The sequence below is a fragment of the Mustelus asterias genome, chromosome 22, assembly GCF_964213995.1.
Source record: "Mustelus asterias chromosome 22, sMusAst1.hap1.1, whole genome shotgun sequence".
NCBI classification, from domain to species: Eukaryota; Metazoa; Chordata; class Chondrichthyes; order Carcharhiniformes; family Triakidae; genus Mustelus; species Mustelus asterias.
This window is the reverse complement of record NC_135822.1, coordinates 64,609,188-64,629,996: the sequence shown is the minus strand read 5'-3', so window position 1 is coordinate 64,629,996 and position 20,809 is coordinate 64,609,188. Positions and strand designations below refer to the sequence as shown.

Here is a 20,809-nt window from a genome sequence, read left to right as displayed (position 1 = left end):
GCTAATCTAGGATGCAATATAGTTCACTTAAACCACAGCTATGCAAGGAATCTCAGGCCTAGAGCTTAAGAACCAACTATTTATACTGAAGGATTAAAGTCTAAATGTCATCAGAAGCTTCTGTTTAATAAAAAGGATTTCTGAACTGAAAAATCAACCAACTGATCGGGAAAAGAATACATAGTGTAGGAAGAAGGTATTCCACCTGTCAGAAACTGGGTAAGCGCACAGTTAAAACTGCCCCAGTCTCAGCATGTGGCATCCCAGTCATGCGATTTTACACGAGGCCCTCCAGAATTGCAACTGGTAGGAATTAAACTACCGAAGCCAATTTCAACCTGCCCAACTGCAAAGGAACAGCCTAAAGATTGTGGGGTTCTGTTGAACATGTTTATAGTTCAGTGGTCTAAACAGAGAGCCATGGTTTATCAACAAGCTATGCCAGAGGGGAATGCATCAGAGATTCAAATAGTTCTCCTTCTTCCACACTACATCTCTTCCTGCTTCAAATTCCATTGCAGAGATCTTACTTCCTCCTCCCCAGAACTTATACTCCACCTGAACCAAAGGGCTGCCAATCATGAAACCTGCCTGGACTTCGCGTGTGGCCTCCAAGTCATCTGATTTTAAACAACCCCTTTCCAGAATTGGTGGGATGGTGACCAGTAGAAATTCAATGAGGTCTACAAGTCAAGTTTATCGGCCAGCAGGTGAGTGTCTAACACACACCACTGTCAGCCCACCAAAACGAGCCTGCAGTGAAAAATCAGTGCCATGGAAGACAGCCTCCTGAAGTTTGATACACCTCTACACAGCACCCTGCAATTTACACAGAGACCTCAATGAACAAAACTATCCCAAGCTGCCTCCGGAGGGCGATTAGAAACCAAGCTGGTGTTTTGAGACAAGTTACAGGGAACTGAAGCTAAGCGAGGTCATTAAAGAATTTGTAAACCAATGTGAAGATTTGGGAAGTCAACACGCTGGAATTCAGGGAACCAATAAAGGACAGTGAGGACAGGAAGGAATAGCTGAATGGGAAAGGACATGGCCAATGAGGTTCTGAGGCATTGAGGGTTTACCTAAAGGAGAGTGAGAATGAATATTGATGGAAGCAGCAAGCCTGGAGGTATAAAGTATGGGTGTCAGGGGCAATTGATGTTATAAAGGTGGAAGCAGATCATCATGTGGATTTGAAATTCCATGCAGGGTCAAACAGAAAATTGCGCACTGCAATATTGAATTCAGCTATTTTTAAAAACTTACTTGGGCCAGCATTTAGTGCCAATCCCTAATTGCCCCTTGGGAAGGTGATGGTGAACTGGCTTCTTGAAATGCTGCAGTCCATGAGGTGTGTACTGTGCTGTTAGAAAAAGAGTTCCAGGATTTTGGCCCAGCAACAGTGAAGGAATGGTGATATATTTCCAAGTCAGGATGGTGAGTGACTTGGAGGGGAACCTCCAGGTGGTGGTATTCCCAGGCATTGAACAGAGATTAATGAAATGGATGGCAATGAGATCAGAATTGTGGTTTAAAGTGCAAAGTTTTTGGTGGCAGCCAATCAGGATAACTGGTGTTTGCAATTTTGAGCACAACAAGTTCTAGCTCATCCATAATTTGATGTAAGATAGGCAAACAGACAGCACAGCAGTTGTGGAATCAAAGGTGCTGGGAGAAAGGTAAAGCTGCCTGTCATTGCAGCCAATGTTTAAGTGGACTGCTTTGTTACAATGTTACTAAGTTCCTCTTAAATGAGTTCAATGTTTTCCATTGTATCTCCCTTGGTATTCTTTGCCATGCCTATTTTGCCACAAATAATTTGGTCTCCCAGAGCAGCAGGTCCAACTGCCCCATTCGCCGCCCCAAAAAATGACCTCAACAATTATCTCACACAACACAGACCTCAGTGGTTAATCTTTCTGCACCTTTCTATGTCACTCACCCCCGACAATGCAAATCTGCATTATCTCCATATTGCTTTGCAGAATGCCTTGTGAACAAATTGACGATCTCATCATGGTCAAACTTGTAGACCTCCTGGCATTGACAGAAACTTGTCTCACAACCATCAACCGTACACCCATATTGTTTGTCCAAAATCAGAACATAGATGAGCCACAAATTGCTCCGACTCAACACAAGGAAGGCCAATGCTGTCAGTTTCAACAAAATAAAAGCAAAGTACTGCAGGTGCTGGAAATGTGAAATGAAAACACAAAAGATCTGACAGCATTTGCAGAGAGAAACAAAGTGGGGAGGGGGGGGTGGAACGATCTTACCAAAGAAATTCTAACTGCCGAACAAGTGTGAAAATGGGAGAGAATCACGTTGATTTTTTGGGCGAGCTCCCAGATACAATCATATCACTTAGCAAATAAAGAGCCCAACTGTGATTCGCATCAGCAGGAGGAGTGGACAGAAGCTATTCACACCGGAAAGCCAGCTGCTGAGCTCCAGGACCACCACTGCATTGGTGCCCCGATCTGAGGGATCTGTCACTCTCCCCCAACCCCCCAGACATTGCCCACCCCTGCCCACCAACCCGATCATTGTCCTGGTCAATGCTGATCCTCACCCACCTAACTGTCGCCCTGGCTGATCCCTGCGCTCCACCCCCCCCCGCCCCTCTGATGAGCACTGCCCTGCCATGCCCTCGACCACCCGGGGGCTTCAATGGCCTCCAATCCCCCCAATGTGGCCATCACATCTAGTTCCACTGGTGGAGACCAGCAGTGATTTTTGCCGGTGTGAGGTCCGACTGGCGCAGAGGTGAGGGTCGGTGAGGCCATAAACTTCCATGCCGAATGCGTTAATATGCTTTGAGCCCTTTTTGGGAGTGAAGTCCGTCCCACCGGCAAAACAGTGCCAGTTACATTGCATACGGCAAGAAAATGGACGCGAACCTGATTTTTCGCCTTATATGCAATTTTGCCACCTCACCACACCGACTAACGGACAGCACCAGGTCGTAAGATCACAGTCTAAGAGTGGATCAGAGAGAGGCCAGAGGGTGAGGTCCAGGTGGAGTCAGAATACTGGAGGCTGAAGAAAAGATCTCTTGTTTGGGGCAGAAATCCAGGCCAAAGAAGTGAGCACAGAGGTTAAGGCAATGGAAGAAGAGCTCAACATCATGCCAAAGCTCAAAATTCATTGAGGTCAGTCCCCAGCAGAAACACTGCCCCTTTGCCACTGAATACAGCTTCCTCTCCAGCCACTTTCGAAGGATGAATCAAAATCCTGTCTAATTTCAGTGTCTTGTTCCACTTTGAGATCAATTTTATACCCTGCAGCCGAATCTTAAAAATGCTTATTAGAGTTTATATGTGATTTGTACCCATAAACATCTGTAAGGCATTTTCAACTGACAGAAAGTGGTTCGTAAAATTCCAGTCAATCCAAAAATTATTCACTTTCAGTTGAAGGATAAAGCAAATCTATTCTTTCCAAAGCTGCCTGCATATGTGGTATACCATGTTCCACAGCATACTTGATTTCTACAGAATATCTGAAATTCCCTTCCATGAACAAACAATGTGGAGAATATTCAAAATACAAGGATTGGTGGAATTGGAATCATACTTTCTTTGATCTCCTTACTATTTTTTGAACTGTAAAGGCAGCTGTCTCCACCAAGCACTTAAGTTGAACTTTATGGGCACTGTCCTGTAACACTTGATTCCCAACATCACATATTCCTTCAACCTATTCCATAACATTGAACATTTCTTGTCAGCACTTTTGTGTAAGCACTCCATGCCTTTACAGACTGCATCTTGTTTCTGGTAACAACACCCACCCATCCATCCACCTCAGTTCACACAGAAGAGTGACAAACCTGCTGCAGACCCTCACAGCCTGACTCCACACCTTCAGATCTCAATCTACTGCTCAATCCAACAGAAATTGCTTCCCCACCTCACATCCCATTCAACACGCTTCCCTACAGGCAATCTCAGAGTGACCTTCTCAAGAGGCTGGATAGACTGGGACTTTTTTCGCTGGAGCGTAGGAGGCTTAGGGGTGATCTTACAGAGGTCTATAAAATAATGAGGGGTATAGATAGGTAGATAGTCAACATCTTTTTCCAAAGGTAGAGAAATCTAAAACTAGAGGGCATAGGTATAAGGTGAGAGGTACAAAATGATCCAGAGGGTCAATTTTTTCACACAGAGGGTGGTGAGTGTCTGGAACGAGCTGCCAGAGGTAGTAGTAGAGGCGGTACAATTTTGTCTTTTAAAAACATTTTAAACAGTTACATGGATAAGATTGGTACAGAGGGATATGGGCCAAGCAGGGGCAATTTGGACTAGCGTAATGGTAAAAATGGTGCGGCATGGACAAGTTGGGCCGAAGGGCCTGTTTCCATGCTGTAGATCTCTATGACTATGACACTACCCTTCAAACCCTCTCTTCCTGAGTGTTGCTGCACCTATGTTCGAGTTCTTTGTTAACCGATCTTCTTCATGTTTGTACAAGTACAAAATTGAACACTGAGGGCAAAGGGTTCTTACAGATCTCCGTAGTCAGCAAATGTTCTGTGTTGACCCCAACTGCTGCTGCTGCAGTTAGTGTCCAAAGGAAAAACTGTGCACTCTATGTGGAATGATAAAACCATGCTTCACCCTCTGGCCTGTCATGGATAACTGACAGTGCAACTGTTGTCACAGAATCAGGTCGGATTGGGAATTGAAAGTCCTGTCACACTTGTGGCACTGCGAAAGGAAACTGAAATTGTCTGACGTACCCTTTGAGGAATCTGAAGCCATGAGCACACACCAAGATGTTGCCATGCGAGTCCACTTTCAGAAGGTTTCCATACAGAGTATCAAACACAAGCCCTCTGTAAAATAAAAGCATCAAGATTAAAATGAAGGTTTGCCATAAGATGTGAGGATTTGTACAGACAAAAGATAATTAATTTACTCCACAAGCAGTAACTAGTTGAGGGTCAGATCACTTTTTACAACAAATGTACTTTAGTTTACACATCCCACTATCATTTTACAAATTGTCCTGTTCCAAATGCAGACTCTAAAGTTGCAAAGATTTAGCACCCTATTTTTAGAAGGCTCCTTGGCCAAACACTCAAACAATTTCCCTGAGATGGAACAAATGATTTCTGATTCTCTTCTAAATTTGACAAGTACTTCACCAAAGTGGTTAATTGAATTTATTTAGATTTAGTACATGAACAATTGGACCTTTTAAAAAGAGCACCAGCTGTAAAGCTCTGGTTGTAGAGGCAGCAATGACAGGTGGGGCAAATACAAAGCCAAATGTGAAAAGTTAATTTGTTATCAGGCTATCCAAGTTATCCAAGTTAGAAAGCTGCTGAAAGGCCGAAGCTATTGAATTCTACAAAGTTGACAAAGTTGTTTGTTGTACAGAGGTGTGCCCTGAATATATTGGTCAGATGAAAATTGCCCAAAATTAAAACGGCCAAAATGGAAATGTGACACCCAATTATTTATCTCATGGCAGGAATAGAACAGACAAAGAAGACAATATTTCCAGGACTTTTATAAATGGATAAAATATTTCTGTAATCTCATGCCAACAAAATTTCAGACTGATTAACAACGGAGCAGGCTCGGATGGCTTGCTTCAGGTGCAGCCATTTTGAGTGTGGAGAGAGAATACAAAACGGCTAGGTCCTATGTCAGGGCTGAGTTGGGTGAAGCATGAAAGGAGCTGAAGGCAATGCTGGCACAGCAAGAGTGTAGGGAAGGCGCTGACCTGGGCCTGAAGCTGAGGCCGAGTCCAGCTTCAGATCAGAGTCAGTCCTTCAATGACCGTCACTCAGTTCAGGATCAAACATGAGAAAAGTCCAATGGTATGAGCATCCGTCAGTGGCTGTTGAACTCACTTATATAACTGAATTTTTTTTGACGTGCTGCAACATTGTAAATGGCTTTCAAACATTTTAACAAAATATGTAAATATTTAAATGTCTTTACTGGAGGATTGAAATTCACAATATCAAGTCACAACATGATCAACTTGATAATTTATCAATTAATCTGCATTTCCTAACAGCTCACATTGTCACACTGTGTATCCCTCTCTTCGGCTACCAATAAAAATATAATTGTTCGATAGTATATAACACCCCCATGTATTCTTTGTACATTCATAACGTCTTAGATATGTTGCTGTAGATGCCTAACATGCAATTCATGCCTTGCAAGATGGGAGATTTATGCCAGCGACAGATACACATGACATATGAACATGTAATACATGTACTGTGTGTATAGCATATCCAGTGTCAAGTTGATCTTGTGTGTTCTGCACTGGGTCTGGTATTTGCAATACAAGATGTGAATTATCACATTGTGAATTTTGATCCTTCTGTCAAGGTATATCAAGGATTTTCATCTCAAATATATTTGGTATTGACTTCTATAATTCATATTCTTAATACTTGTTCTCATACATAATTGGGTTTGGCATATCAATTATTTATCTGGGATTAGGAACTATCTATGAGAAGGTGACTCACAAAGTTGAACTCAACTAGCTTCTCTTGTAATCATTGCTAATTGGACCACTGATTATTTGGTTAAAAAATTCCAAAAAAATTATTTTGTAAGCGTTGGCATTTGTATATTGTCTGCTCAGATCTTTGTTTGCACTGTTACAGACTAAGAGATAAAAGGAGGGTTCATGAGGGACATGAATACGATACTCAGGTCACCCGTGGATAGCTAAACAAACAAAGCTGCACCCAGCAATCATGATTTGACCTCCACTCTGAATGAAGGGTATCCTCTGAACATGGGCTCATCATGCTCCTATTCTCGGAGCCAGTGTCACATTAATGAATAATAATATACAAATGTTTCAGCCATGGAACTCTGCTCACTCCCTGTCCACAATATTCACTTACATAAGCCTAAGAAATTGACCACAGTTAAACTCATGCAAAGCACTTACAAAGCAAACATTACTGCAAATACCTGACAAACACTATGGGTAACATCCAGGTTAGCAGAATGCCAGCTGAAGAACTGGACTGACGTGGTGAAATGTTAATTTTCATTCAAGGGCTGACACAGCCTCAACCTGCCTCCACCTTTGTGCAGGTCTGCTGCAATATAGACACTCAAAAGGATGGTGCTGTGAACTGGCTCTTTGCAATTGCCTCATGCAACTCTACCATCTGGGAATCAATCAGGTGCTGTGTTGCTCCATCACTTTTGCTGTTAAGGAACTGACTACCCATTGTTCACTTTAATCTCCCATCATCTCTGCAATTCTATGCTCAACTTGCTGCTCTTGGACAACCGCTTTTCCATCATGCTAGGCTGTTGCTCCTAGTTGCCCAACCCAATCACTTGTAATGAGTGGTGAGCACTGAAATACACAGAAACATACATAGAGAATAGAAGCAGGAGTAGGTCATTCGGCCCTTCGAGCCTACTCTGCCATTCATTAATTCATTATGGTCATGGCTGATTATCTAATCCCACCTTCCCCCCCATATCTCTTAATCCCTTTCACCCCAAGAGCTATATCTAATTCCTTCTTGAAATCACACAACATTTTGGCCTCAACTGGTAGCGAATTCCACAGATTCATCACCTTCTGGGTGAAGAAATTCTCCTCACCTCAGACCTAAAAGGTTTACCCTTTATCCACAAACTATTGGCACTGTTGATCAGGGATAGTGTCACGGCTGTCGAAAAGATGGACGCCACAGAGGGATTGTCTACGGAATCTCTGTGGGTGGAGGTTTGCAACAGGAAGGGATCAATAACTTTACTGGGTGTTTTCTCTAGGCCGCCCAATAGTAGCAGGGATGTGGAGGAGCAGATTGGGAAGCAGATCCTGGAGAGATGTGATAATAACAGAGTGGTCGTGATGGGAGATTTTAATTTCCCAAATATCGATTGGAATATCCCTAGGGTAAGGGGTTTAGATGGGGAGGAGTTTGTTAGGTGTGTTCAGGAGGGCTTCCTGACACAGTATGTGGATAAGCCTACAAGAGGAGAGGCTGTACTTGATTTGGTATTAGGGAATGAACCTGGGCTGGTGTCAGATCTCTCAGTGGGAGAGCATTATGGGGATAGTGATCATAACTCTATCTCCTTTACATTAGCATTGGAGAAAGATAGGATCCTAGCTAGGTCAAGCTAGGAAGATGTTTATTTGGAGTAAGGGCAATTATGAGGCTATTAGGCAGGAAATTAGAGGCAGAAATTGGAAGGAGGTTTTCTCAGGGAAATGTACAGAAGAAATGTGGCAAATTTTCAAGGAAAATTTGTCTGGAGCTCTGCACAGCAACGTTCCAATGAGACAGGGGAGTTATGGTAGGTTACAGGAACCATGGTGCACGAAAGCTGTAACGAATTTAGTCAAGAAGAAAAGAAAAGCCTACAAAAGGTTCAGGGAGTTAGGTAATGTTAGAAATCTAGAAGAGTATATGAGTAATAGGAAGGAACTTAAGAGGGAAATTAGAAGAGCAAGAACTCATGAGAAGGCCTTGGCAGACAGGATAAAGGAAAACCCCAAGGCATTCTACAAGTATGTTAAGAGCAAGAAGATAAGATGTGAAGGAGTAGGACCTATCAAACGTGACAGTGGGAAAGTCTGTATAAAACCGGTAGAAATAGCCGAGGTACTCAATGAATACTTTACTTCAGTATTCACAGTGGAAAAGGATCTTGGTAGTTGCAGTGCAGACTTGCAGTGGACTGAGAAGATTGAGCAAGTGGACATTAGGAAAGAGGATGTGTTGGAGCTTTTGAAAAGTATCAAGTTAGATAAATCGCCGGGACCGGATGGGATGTACCCCAGGTTACTGTGGGAGGCGAGGGAAGAGATTGTTGAGCCTCTGGCGATGATCTTTGCGTCATCAATGGAGACGGGAGAGGTTCCGGAGGATTGCGGATGTGGTTCCGTTATTCAAGAAAGGGAGAAGAGATAGCCCGGGAAATTATAGACCAGTGAGTCTAACCTCAGTGGTTGGTAAGTTGATGGAGAAGATCCTGAGAGGCAGGATTTGTGAACATCTGGAGAAGAATAGTATGATCAGAAATAGCCAGCACGGCTTTGTCCAAGGCAGATCATGCCTTACGAGCCTATTTGAATTTTTTGAAGATGAAACTAGACACATATACGAGGAAAGAGCGGTAGATGTAGTTTATATGGATTTCAGCAAGGTGTTTGATAAGGCGCATCATGCAAGGCTTATTGAAAAAATGAAGGGGCATGCGATACAAGGGGACATTGCCTTGTGGATTCAGAACTGGCTTGCCCACAGAAGGCAAAGAGTGGTTGTAGATGGGTCTTTTTCAGCATGGAGGTCGGTCACCAGTGGAGTGCCCCAGGGATCTGTTCTGGGACCCTTGCTCTTTGTGATTTTTATAAATGACCTGGATGAGGAAGTGGAAGGATGGGTTGGCAAGTTTGCTGATGACACAAAGGTTGGTGGTGTTGTGGATAGTGTAGAGGGATGTCAGCAGTTGCAACGAGACAGGTAAGATGCAAGACTGGGCGGAGAAGTGGCAGATGGACTTCAACCCAGATAAGTGTGTGGTGGTTCATTTTGGCAGGTCGAATAAGATGAAAGAATACAATATTAAGGGTAAGATGCTTGGCAGTGTGGAAGATCAGAAGGATCTTGGGGTCCGGGTTCATAGGACGGTCAAAGCAGCATCGCAGGTAGAGGCTGTGGTTAAGAAGGTGTATGGAATACTGGCCTTCATCAATAGAGGAATTGAGTTTAGAAATTGGGAGATAATGCTGCAGCTGTATGGGAACCTGGTCAGACCCCACCTGGAGTACTGTGCCCAGTTCTGGTCGCCTCATTACAGAAAGGATGTGGAAGCCAGGGACAGTCTATCCTTCCTTCCTACTTCTCCTTCCACTTTAATGAGTGGTCATCTAATTCCAATCCTTATCCTCAATCAGTCTTTCTTCTCGTGAGGTGACCACTGTCTTAAAACACATTTTAGAAACCCCCTTTGGGATCTCTCTGACTTGCTGGATTCCTATTGACAATTCTTCCCACTCTCTGTTTACAGATCTTACTTTTTGGATCCCTTTAAAACTTTTGACCCATGATTTCTCGTTTTTACATCTCTTCCTCTGTCTTTTCCTTTTTACTTCACAGATTTCTACATGTCTCTGTTAGAACAGCCCATCGAGCTCCATTTCGCAAAAGCTGCAAAGTATTTTCACAACCACCCACGAATACAGTCCAAGAAAACCTAGAAAGTATACAGATAGTCCAATATTGAATCTACTCCTGCAACCTTCAGTCAATTTCTCACCAAACAGGCCTCAAAGTTTTATTTCAAAGGAGCCAAATGGCTTACTATTCCTGGAATACATTCCACTCATTGAGAAAAAGAACCTCTGTGATTCTTTGGGCTGTAATAAAACTTCATTAACCTCAATATATCATTAACAGCCTTTTGATTATAAAAGCCCTATGTACAGCTATAATATCCACACTTGATCATTTTTATGACTTGAATCATGCCATGCCTTAGCCTTCATTCTTTCAGTGTCAGTTGTGACTCAGTGGGTTACAATCTTGCCTCTGAATCAAACGGTTCAAGTTCCATGTCAGCTGCTTAAGCACAAAAGTCTCGGCTGACACTTTGGTGCAGTACTGAGGTCACTCTGCACTTGCAGAGGTGGCACCTTTCAGGTGACACATTCAATCAAGGCTCCTAATTTCTAAGATTGATGTGAAAGATCCTATAACACTGTTCCAAATAGCCAGGATTTATCTCTCAATCAGCATTACTAAAACAGAGCGTGGAATTTTCTGAAAAAATGGCAAAGTATCAGGGTCTCACTGAAAACCTGTGTGTTTCTCTCAAAACACAGCCAAGTTTTCAGACCAGATTTTCTGGCACTTCTGGCGCACAGAAAATCTAAGGATGTGGCTGATGTCATCACTCTGGCAGAATGGAGCCTGATAGAGCCAGCATGGATGGCTCCACAGAGATCGGGACGCACCTTTAAAGGGTGCCTTGATCAACAGTTGAAATAAATGCCCCCAACCACCACACGTACACAGAGGACCAGCCCCACAAGCATCGGGGAGAATGCCCCATCACAGAACTATCGGTTGGGGGGGGGGCAGCATGCCCCTCCCCCCCATCCCCTGTTCATTTGTTCACTCTCTCGTGCTGTCATCTGGGCTCTCCGCATTCCTCTCTCCCAGCACATGTAAGGAGAACTCCCCCCCCACCCCCCCACCCCATGGAGGAGGGCTACCCCCACCACTACCAGAGCCAAGTGTTAACAGATAAATAGTAGCTGGAGACTTTCAATGAATGGTAAATACCTAAATATACCTCATCTTCCAGCACTATCAATAGAGAGTCAGCTGCTGTATTCATATCACCCTTGTTCCCTGGACCAATATCATTAATTTACACTTCTGCACAATGAAGTGCATTTGCCACCCCTTGTTCTTTGGACATTTCTCAATGCTAATTTCAATCATTTCTGCCTCCTGAGGACTAAACTACTGACCACATAACTTATGGTCTTCGTAAATTTTAAAGCACTGCTAATAGTGCCCCATCTCATATCAATTACCGAGGCTATTTTGCTTCTCTCTTATTTAGAAGCTTCACATATTTAAGCTTTTTAAATGACAGATCTCTCCATTTCTGACACTGCAGGTTAACCTGATAGTGAATAATTAATTCATCATTAATTCTGCTTCTATTTCTTCTGTACTGAGAAGAGAAGCAGAATTACCCTTGCCACTGCACACTGCCTGAGCCCCACCCCAGCCCCGCGGCCCCCAACACAGATAAAATACATTGTAGACAAAACCCTAAGTGACAGAGAGCAGAGTAACACAATCCCATTTTGATCCAGTGCAGTAATCCAAGCTCAGGAATAACCACAGGCAAGACAATCTCCATAGCCGAGTAAATTGGAAAGCTGGTTTTACCTGGTTGGGAAAGTGGGATCATATGTGTAGAGGTGCAATTCCTGTGGATATCCAATGGAAACCAAGTGATTTATCATCAGCTGGAAGCCTAGCTCTTCATACTCAGGAGATCTGTATACTGTACAACAGAAGCATATTTTAGTACATCTCCAGCATTATCCTTCATCGATCATTAGTCAAGGTCAGCCTGATCACAATGCAATGAAGAAGACTGTCAAGATGATTCAGTGACATGTTCCTTTTCCTTTTTTAGTGACCTATTGTAAATCATTTATTTTGAAAAGTAAAAAATGAACTTTTGCCCAAGCCGAATCATATGTAATTATTTCACAGCACTGTAACCATGAATAGTTCTGATTTTCCTGTCAGGCAATAAATTATTCTGCAGATACAAATATGCTTTTTCTTCTTAAAACATTCAAATTTTTTCTCATTCTCCTCACCTCAAAATTGTTGGGGTACAGATCACTTCTCCTTCAATACCTTAACAAAGTGACCAGTATTCATATGGGAGTGATGACAGATTTTATTAGCGGTTTTCTTTGTCCTTATTTGTAGATTCACCATACACCAAATGGGAGCAGGAAAGCAGATTGATTTTTGCTCTCCCATGAATGAGGTTAATTACTGTGCCCTGACTCCAGTGCTGGTTGAAATTACAAGCTCAGTGTAAATTCACCAAATATGACGTTAACAACAAATGTTCCCTACCTGCGAGAGTGTAGTCCATGTCAAATCCAAAACATTTAATCTTCTCAAGTGCTAGGCTCCTGTTCACGAAAACTCTGCAGATCAAACACAAAAACATCCCATTCAGAACTCTCAGAAATAGCAGTGCAAAGGAAAATCAGGTCAGTTCTGCAGCCCAGTTAGTACAGGGCTCTATTTACAACAGTCTTTCTCAGAAGCAGGATATGCTTCCATCAAGGGCATGCTGATCTCAGATAAAATACCTGAGGTAGTTACTCAGCACTGTTCTTGTGAATTATCTCGTTATCGACTTGAGAGAAACCTCTGTCTGCCTTCCATGTTTGGGAGATAACGGAGCTCTAAGGAGGGAAAGCTAGAAAGACAACACGTGGAAATTTTCGATTAGAACAGCAATGAATGTATATATTCCACTGTGAGTACCGTGTGCATTAATCTGGGTCTTGCAACACTATGGACACCATATTATCATTCCGGTGACTATGTGGGTATTGTATGCACCAGTCTCAGTCTTGTTCCATTTTGGTACTGTAAGGTACAGTATTTGTCCTGTCCTGTTGTGGGCACTGTATGTACCAGCCTCAGACATGTCTGACTGTGGGTTCTGTGTGTATCAGCACCTATCTGTCCCAGTTTTGGCAAATCCAGGTTAATTGCTCATATCTTTCGAAGTATTCAGTCATATTGTGCCTTAATATAGGCTCAAGCAGTCGTTTTACTATTCATAAGACACTGATCAAAAGCTATCTGGTTTATTCTTTCCTTCTTTTTTGATCACAGAATTAAAAAAAGGAGGTACATGAAAGATGTCAGCTTGGCAACACAAGGGAGATCAGGCTAAATAAAAAAGTACAGAAAAATGAAAGTGAAATAAGCAGGGACAAAGAGACAGTATAGGAATAGATTTGTAGCTCAAGGAATCTTTTTTTAGACATTTTAATAGTAAAATAGAGAAGTGGTGGGGCCAGTTAGGAATCAAGATGGCAATCCATGAAGGACGCAGAAGGCTCAGCTGAGGTACTAAATGAATATTTCACATCATTGTACCAAGGGCAGGGCTTTGCCAAAGCTCCAGTAAACAGGAGGTTGTCAAGGTACCAGATGAGATAAAAATAGAGGAACAGAAGTTCCTAAAAAGGGTGGAAGCAATTAAAGTGGACAAATGACCCAGGATACATTCAAAGTTACTGAGAGAAGGGTAGAAATTGTGAAGGCACTGGCTTCAACTTTCCAATTCTCCCTTGATACAATGAAGCTTGGAATAATGCAAATATTACACTCTTGTTCAATAAAGGTGAGAAGGATGAATCTGGTAATTACAGGCCAGTAAGTTAAACACTGGTAATGAGGAACGTGTGTGACAAATTTGCTTTTGAGATTTTGGATGAAGTAACGGAGAGAATGGCTGAAGACAATGCAGTTGATATTGTGTAACTGAACTTTTGAAAGGCATTTGATAGGTTGTTGAAAAATTGAAAACCACGGGATAATAGTAAGTCGCAAGGATACAAAATAAAAATAACAGGAAACAGAATTGTGGTGTATGGCAATGTTTTTGGACTTGAGGGCAGTGTGCACAGGTGTTCCCAAGGGTTCACTTCTAGGACCACTGCTGTTTTTGATATATGTTAGTGACTTGAACCCGGGGATACTGGACACAAATTGAAAACAGCAGATTCATTTTTACCAGACTGTAATTCTCAGTTCATGTCTCCGATGTAATGCGAGGATAAAGCTCTGAGCAGTTACGGATGGCTTTTGAACGCTGATCCGTGAATCTGAATAATGAGAACAGTCAGTTCAAATGTTATCTCTGTAAAATGGACATTAACCTCAGATCCTAAATACAGGGCTGGTTTACTCAGATTTAGCAAGTTTTGAAATTCAGGGAATACGCCTTGCTGATCCAAGGTCTCAGCAGTTAAATTTTTTTAGCTTTAGCAACACTATTTAATTACTTACAGTGCAATCAATACCCACTGAAAATAAACCAATTTCCAATTATCACCTGGAAATAAGACTTTTTAAGGTATCAGATGCTGGTATGTTCCTTTTCTGTTGTTCCTATGTAATTTCCCATTGAAAACTAGATCCACTGCCAATACCATCTTGATCGAAACCCAGTAGACACCGCAATTTAGGTTACAAATGTAGGAATTGACTCACCAAGCAACTCAGTGACCAGTAAATCCTTGACCCATACATAATTGGAAAGTCGTATGTTCTATCTTTGGTCTGTGTGGAGGGGATACATCTTTGACCTGTTTCAGAGTTACATAAATACATGAAGGAGGGGTCCTCTGCTTCCATCACAGGGCCCTGACAAAGTCAATTTGTGGGGTCACAGGCAATGGGACTTCTCTTCAACTGCTCAAGGCCGTGCCAAAAACCAAATTGGAACCCCAGTGTTGTCAGGAACTCTGGATTCTATTGGTAGTCTCCATATGGAGCATTTAAAGTACACCAATCAAATCACAGAAAACATTTCAGAGGTTGTGCTTTCAGGTTTGTCGAAGCTTGCTTACACAAGCCAGTGACTCTTTGGATACTGAAGCAGTCCATGTCCATATGCAGCAAGACCTGGACAATATTTTGGCTTGGGCTGATAACTGGCAAGTGACATTCACATTACACAAGTGCAAGGCAATGACTATCTCCAACGAGAGAGAATCTATCCATCTTCCATTCAATAGTATTATGATTGCTGAATCCCCCACTCTCAACATCCTGGGGGCTATCATTTACCAGAAACTGAACTGGACCAACCATATAGATACTGTAGCAACAAGAGCAGGACAGAGAATGGGAATTTTGCTCAGATTAACTCAGCTCTTGATGACTCCCCAAAGCCTGTCCAGCATCTTCAAGTCCCAAGTCAGGATTGTGATTGAATACTCTACACTTGCCTGGATGAGTGCAGCTCCAGCAATACTCAAGAAGCTCGACACCATCCAGGACAAAGCTGCCTGCATGATTGGCACCCCTTCAACATGCATTCCTTCCACGACCGATGCACAGTGGCAGCTGTGCGCACCATCAACAAAGTTCACTGCAACACATCGCCAAGGCTCCTTCGACAGCATCTTCTAAACCCCAAAAATCTACCACCTAGAAGGACAAGAGTAGAAAATGCATGGGAACATCACAACCTCCAAGTTCCCTTCCAAATCACAAACTATCCTTCACTCTTGCAAGGTCTAAATCCTGAAACTCCCTTCCTAACTGTATTGTGGTTGGACTGCAGCGATTTAAGAAGGCAAAGGCAATTAGGGATTGGCAATAAATGCTGGCCAAGCTAGTGACACCCACATTCTGTGAACGAATAATGAAAAAGAAAGCACATGCCATTTGTGTGTGAGGATTCTGGGTCTGTACTCAACGGAGTTTAGAAGGATGAGGGGGATCTCATTGAAACTTACAGAATACTGAAAGGCCTGGATAGAGTGGACATGGGGAAGCTTTTTCCAGTAGTAGGAAAGACTAGGATCTGAGGGCCCAGCGTCAGCATAAAGGGACGACCCTTTAGAACTGAGATGAGGAGTAACATCTTCAGCCAGAGGATGGTGACTCTATGGAATTCATTGCCACAGAAGGCTGTGGAGGCCAGGTCATTGAGTGTATTTAAGACAGAGATAGATTAGTTCTTAATTGGTAAGGGGACCAAAGGTTATGGGGAAAAGGTGGGAGAATGGGATTAAGAAACCTATCAGCCATGATTGAATGGCGGAACAGATTTGATGGGTCAAATGGCCTAATTCTGCTCCTATATCTTATGGTCTGTCAATGACAAATCAAGAAGATTCAGCCCAGCACATTGCATGGCTCATCCGAAACTGGAAATGGTAGAGTTGGTGCAAAACAGTGGGCAGATTGAAGGCTAAATCCCCAAACATCTTTCCCCTCCTGGATGCACTGATCAGTGCGGAATGAAAAAAGAAAGTTCTGTCTTGGGTCAGCTCTAAAGAATGGGCTTTTAGATGAAGCACTGGTGGAAACACAGCACCCAAAGCCCAGAGAGCTATTCAACAAGTGTCAACACTTTGAGGGGAAAATATTTATTTAAAAATGGGGAAGAAAAACCCACAGTGAACCCGACTGTTCCTAACTTATTTGTTATTCAGTAGTACTTGCTGATTCTACAGTAGAATAACAGTAGCAAAATAATCTCATTGCAGGTTCAGTGGTGATGAAAACCCAACTCCAACTTGGATTTATATAACACCTTATTGTAGAAAATGTCCAAAGGGCTTCAATGGTATAAGAAGTCAAATATTCTTCAGAAATAAGGTCTTAAAGATCACAGTATTTATCCCTCAAGCTAACATGGAATCTAAGTTGTTTCTGAAATCTATTTGACATGCCTGAAGTATTCTGTGTGCTCTGAGCTGCTTAGTGGTACATTTAGTCACAGTATAACACCAGTGTATAATCATGGGACAATCTCTGATCACAGACCCACAACAGCATCTTGTCAGGGTAATGGGAGGCAATTCCCATAAATTAAATCTGCTGTGGTTAGGCCATGAGGAAAAGGACTGTTCACAAAGTATCAGTGTGTGGTTAGGCCCCTGAGGAGTGACCATGATAACAAAAAAATCAGTGGGACGGTCAACCCTAATGGTAATGGGCCTGACAACATAGTGTAAAGGAGTGATTCCGTGACTCTGAGTGTCAGCCCCCTCAATGTTGCACACAGACCACCAGCTGGGATAGTGGCTAAAGGATGCTACTTGGGAATGTCAGCTCAGTTGCTAGCACTCACAACTCTGAGTCAGAAGGGTGTGGGCCCCAAGTCAGTACTGGAAGCTGAGCACAAAACTGAGGCTAACACTCAGTACAGTACTGAGGGAGAGGCTCACTGTCAAATGTGCCATCTTTCAGCTCAGAAATTAAATGGTACATTAAAAGATGCTATGGTTCTATTTCAAAAAATCTCAAGGGAGCCCAAACTCAATGACCCAGCCAATATTCACCTCTCAACCAGTGCTGCTAAAATAGACTATCCAGTCATTAACTTACTGCTGTTTGTGGGATTGTGTTGTGTGTTAGTTAGTTGGCTGAGGTGTTTCTGACATTACAGCAGTGACTGCGCCCCAAAAGTGGCATTAAAGCTCTTTGGGATGTTCTGAGGTTGTGAAAGGTGTCAGCTCATCCACTGAAACCAGTTCACCCATGATGAAACTTAAAAGTACTTGCCAGTCCTTCTGTGTAACTTCAGAATTGATACTGGGTCTGAGGCAACACGGCAGACAAAAATAGAAAATGACAAGCAAACCTTCCTGCAGTGTTTCCACTGGGAATCACATTCAGGTTAATTCTCCTGAGCAAACTTTCAGCAGGCCATTCCTTACCATTCACAGCCTGATGAAAAGAATAACCTGAACAGATACAAATGTGTGCAGAACGGAGGTCAACTTTTCTTGCTCAAACCGTCTTGGTGTGGAATTCTCTTCCCCAAACCAATGCTTATTCCATTTCCAAGGATTTTTCTTAGAGATTTGAAAGGTGCTGTATATAGTTATTTCATGAACAATTGTATACACACTGCAGTATTTTCCAATGTTCTTTTCACTATAACTGCCAGGTTAACATTCAAATATTTCTACTTTGCATTTTAGTATTATTTCATTTTCTATGATTTAACTGAAAAGATGTAGTATCACTCAGTCTGCATCTTAAAATGGTCCATGCTAGTCCATTTAAGTTCTGTTTTACTAACTTCTTTCCACATATGTGTCAGAGAATACAGAATGGTCGCAGCTGTTCATGCTATTCAGTGTTAAAAGGTACACAATAAATGAGAAAACTGTGGCAGTAAACATCTGAACTAAGCAAAATAATGCTTTAGCTGAAAGCAACTCTGCTGCATTGTAAACTAAATTCAATATGAGCTTTGTACCATGTTGCAATCATCGCTCACTTTGAATATGTTTCTTCACAACATCATGATTTTCACAAACTGAACAAACAGTAATGCAATGCAGGAAAGTTAGTAGTTAGTGAGTTGACTTGTCCCCTACCTGTGATGTTAGAGAGTATTACAATGTTACATTGCTCAGTCCGCATCTTGAAGCTCAATAGGTAGTTTTGGGATTTTCTAATTTGGAGGATCCAGAATACTGAAGCAAAATAAAATTGTTGATGGTGTAAGGTTCCCACAGAATCCTATGCTATTTTTCAAAATGCTCATTTATATAATATATAGTTGTCCTTTGCCATTTGTTTCCACTCTGAGGAGCAAGTCAAGGAGGCAGGACCCAAGTCTACTTCAAACCCATATTATTGGCATTATTCTGATGTACACACTAGCCATCTAGCCAAACGAGCTCAGCAGCAGCCACACAGACATGCAAAATGTGAAAATGTTTGAAGCTACATGACTTGTCTAATGTCATTCTACACTTTGGACTCTCAGCAACTATTAATATAACAGATCTGTGAACATTATTACCTGTGTTGATAATCTCGTTTCAGAAGTCGACAATCAACCTGATGACAATCCCCTGTACTTTGGAAGTTGGTGTGATTCTCATGAGTTGAGTGTTGATTGTTGTGCTCTGAGCAGTCGCCTGTTACACTCCCCATACTTAACAACTTCCTTCTAACTTTGCACTCTCCAAGCTTTCAGTGAAGTAAGCTGGAGAATCAAGCCAGCGTCTTCATCCTGTGACCATTCCAGCTGAAATTAGCCAATACTGTTGCAGCTTTTCATTTCTGATACACTATCAGTTGAACCCAGCTGAGAGGCTCCAGTTTATCACTGGAGCTGTGTGCTCGCTCTGACAGGGAGCTCAGCACGTTTCAGCAGCTGCTGCAGTATGTCGAACAAACCCTTGACGACCTCCTGACGATTGTGTGACAAATAAATGGCCCGACACTATCTCCACTGTGCAAACCCAGCCCAAGTCTGGGAGAAAGAAACCTCGCACAATTTCACAAAACCCTCCCATGAACTGGCACTCAAACAAAACCCAAATCCAATTATGTGCAGGTGTTTTCATACCTCCTTACTTCAGCAAACGTCATGCACCTTGGTATAAGAAAATCTATTTAACATGTCACAACATGTCATCATAAATACTTTATTCAGCTCTTAATTAGTGCAGTGCAGTAACTGACTCTGTGAAGCAATGGGTCAGCGGTTGCTCTCTAAATAACAAGTGTAGCTAATTTTAAAGAATATAAAATGTTAATTTTTTTCATATTTTTCCTTTCTGCCTCTACATTCCTCTCCGTTATTCCAATTTTACTTCCCCTATTTCTATAACTGAATTGAAATTCAATTTACTCCTGTAAATTCATTCCTTCTCAGTCCATTTATTTCCCAATTCTTTTCTCATTGCTTGCCCTGTTCACTCAGGTCCTAGATGCCCTCGTTCCTTTGCTGTTCAGTTACCAGCTCACACTTGCACTAACTTTGTGGGCAAAAGTGTTTGAGCAGAAGGTTGCAGGAGGAGCAAGCCGAAGCAAGGCGGTTTTACTATATTACTATTTTGACCCAATATATCTGGATTGCTTCTTTTCACTAAGAAGTTATTTTTTAAAATGCTGCTTTATGAAGTAATGGAAGATTTTCACTAGAATAAACAGTGCTCTACTTTGGAACTAAATTCCTCTGAAAGAGCTTTAATCTGTTGAATTTACTTGACATCCTTTTGACCTGATCAGCCGCTTGTGTGGATCAGAGGATTAACGGATTAGATCTGACTCAAGAGTTTGTACTGATACTTAAAAATTTTTAAAAATCAGAGCAGTACGAGGACTAAGCCTTTACTGAAACAGCATTTACCGAAAATGTCGCTACAAACCAAACATTCTCTCACGCTCACACTCACGTTTTAGAAAGTCTTCCTCTTTGTTCATTTTCTTGACACTCAATTCTAGGCCAAATATGTAGAACAGGAAGACCCAGCCCGTTCCGGATGGATCTAAGATCCAAGTTCATTTAAGGGAAATGGTGAGACAAAGTCCATCAAATGACTTGCCCAAGTAGGGTCAGGTTAACAACTACCTCCAGCCACAAGAGCAGGAGAGTTCAGCTGAAATAAAACCAGTCAGGAGATGGTCAACAGGCAATGGTCTGATCGAATCACGTCACAACAGGGAACCTTCCTTCATTTGATTCACAGATAAAAGAGACCCGTTGAACAATGTGTTGTACAGCACAAACCTTTG

At 42.2% G+C, this 20,809-nt stretch overlaps 1 protein-coding gene across 22 annotated transcripts in view; it reads right to left on the bottom strand.

Moving 5' to 3' along the window:
• LOC144510141 (cytosolic purine 5'-nucleotidase-like) overlaps positions 1-20,809 on the bottom strand; it is a 92,533-nt gene that overhangs the window by 40,136 nt on the left and 31,588 nt on the right. For 3 of the 22 annotated variants that reach the window (XR_013500573.1, XR_013500576.1, XR_013500574.1), the window contains exons 1-4: positions 19,086-19,360; positions 12,638-12,711; positions 11,927-12,044; positions 4,745-4,840 (exon numbers count right to left, since the gene is read on the bottom strand). Coding sequence is in view for 17 of the 22 variants with exons in the window: in XM_078239503.1 (XP_078095629.1) it covers positions 4,745-4,840; positions 11,927-12,044; positions 12,638-12,711; positions 19,086-19,219 (422 nt within the window). In the remaining 5 variants the exon portion in view is untranslated. Of the gene's footprint in view, positions 1-4,744; positions 4,841-11,926; positions 12,045-12,637; positions 12,712-12,879; positions 12,990-14,321; positions 14,413-15,540; positions 15,743-18,654; positions 18,676-19,085; positions 19,362-20,469; positions 20,686-20,809 lie in introns of those variants that run through there. The other 19 variants (XR_013500572.1, XM_078239501.1, XM_078239514.1 and 16 more) reach the window with 18 other exon arrangements.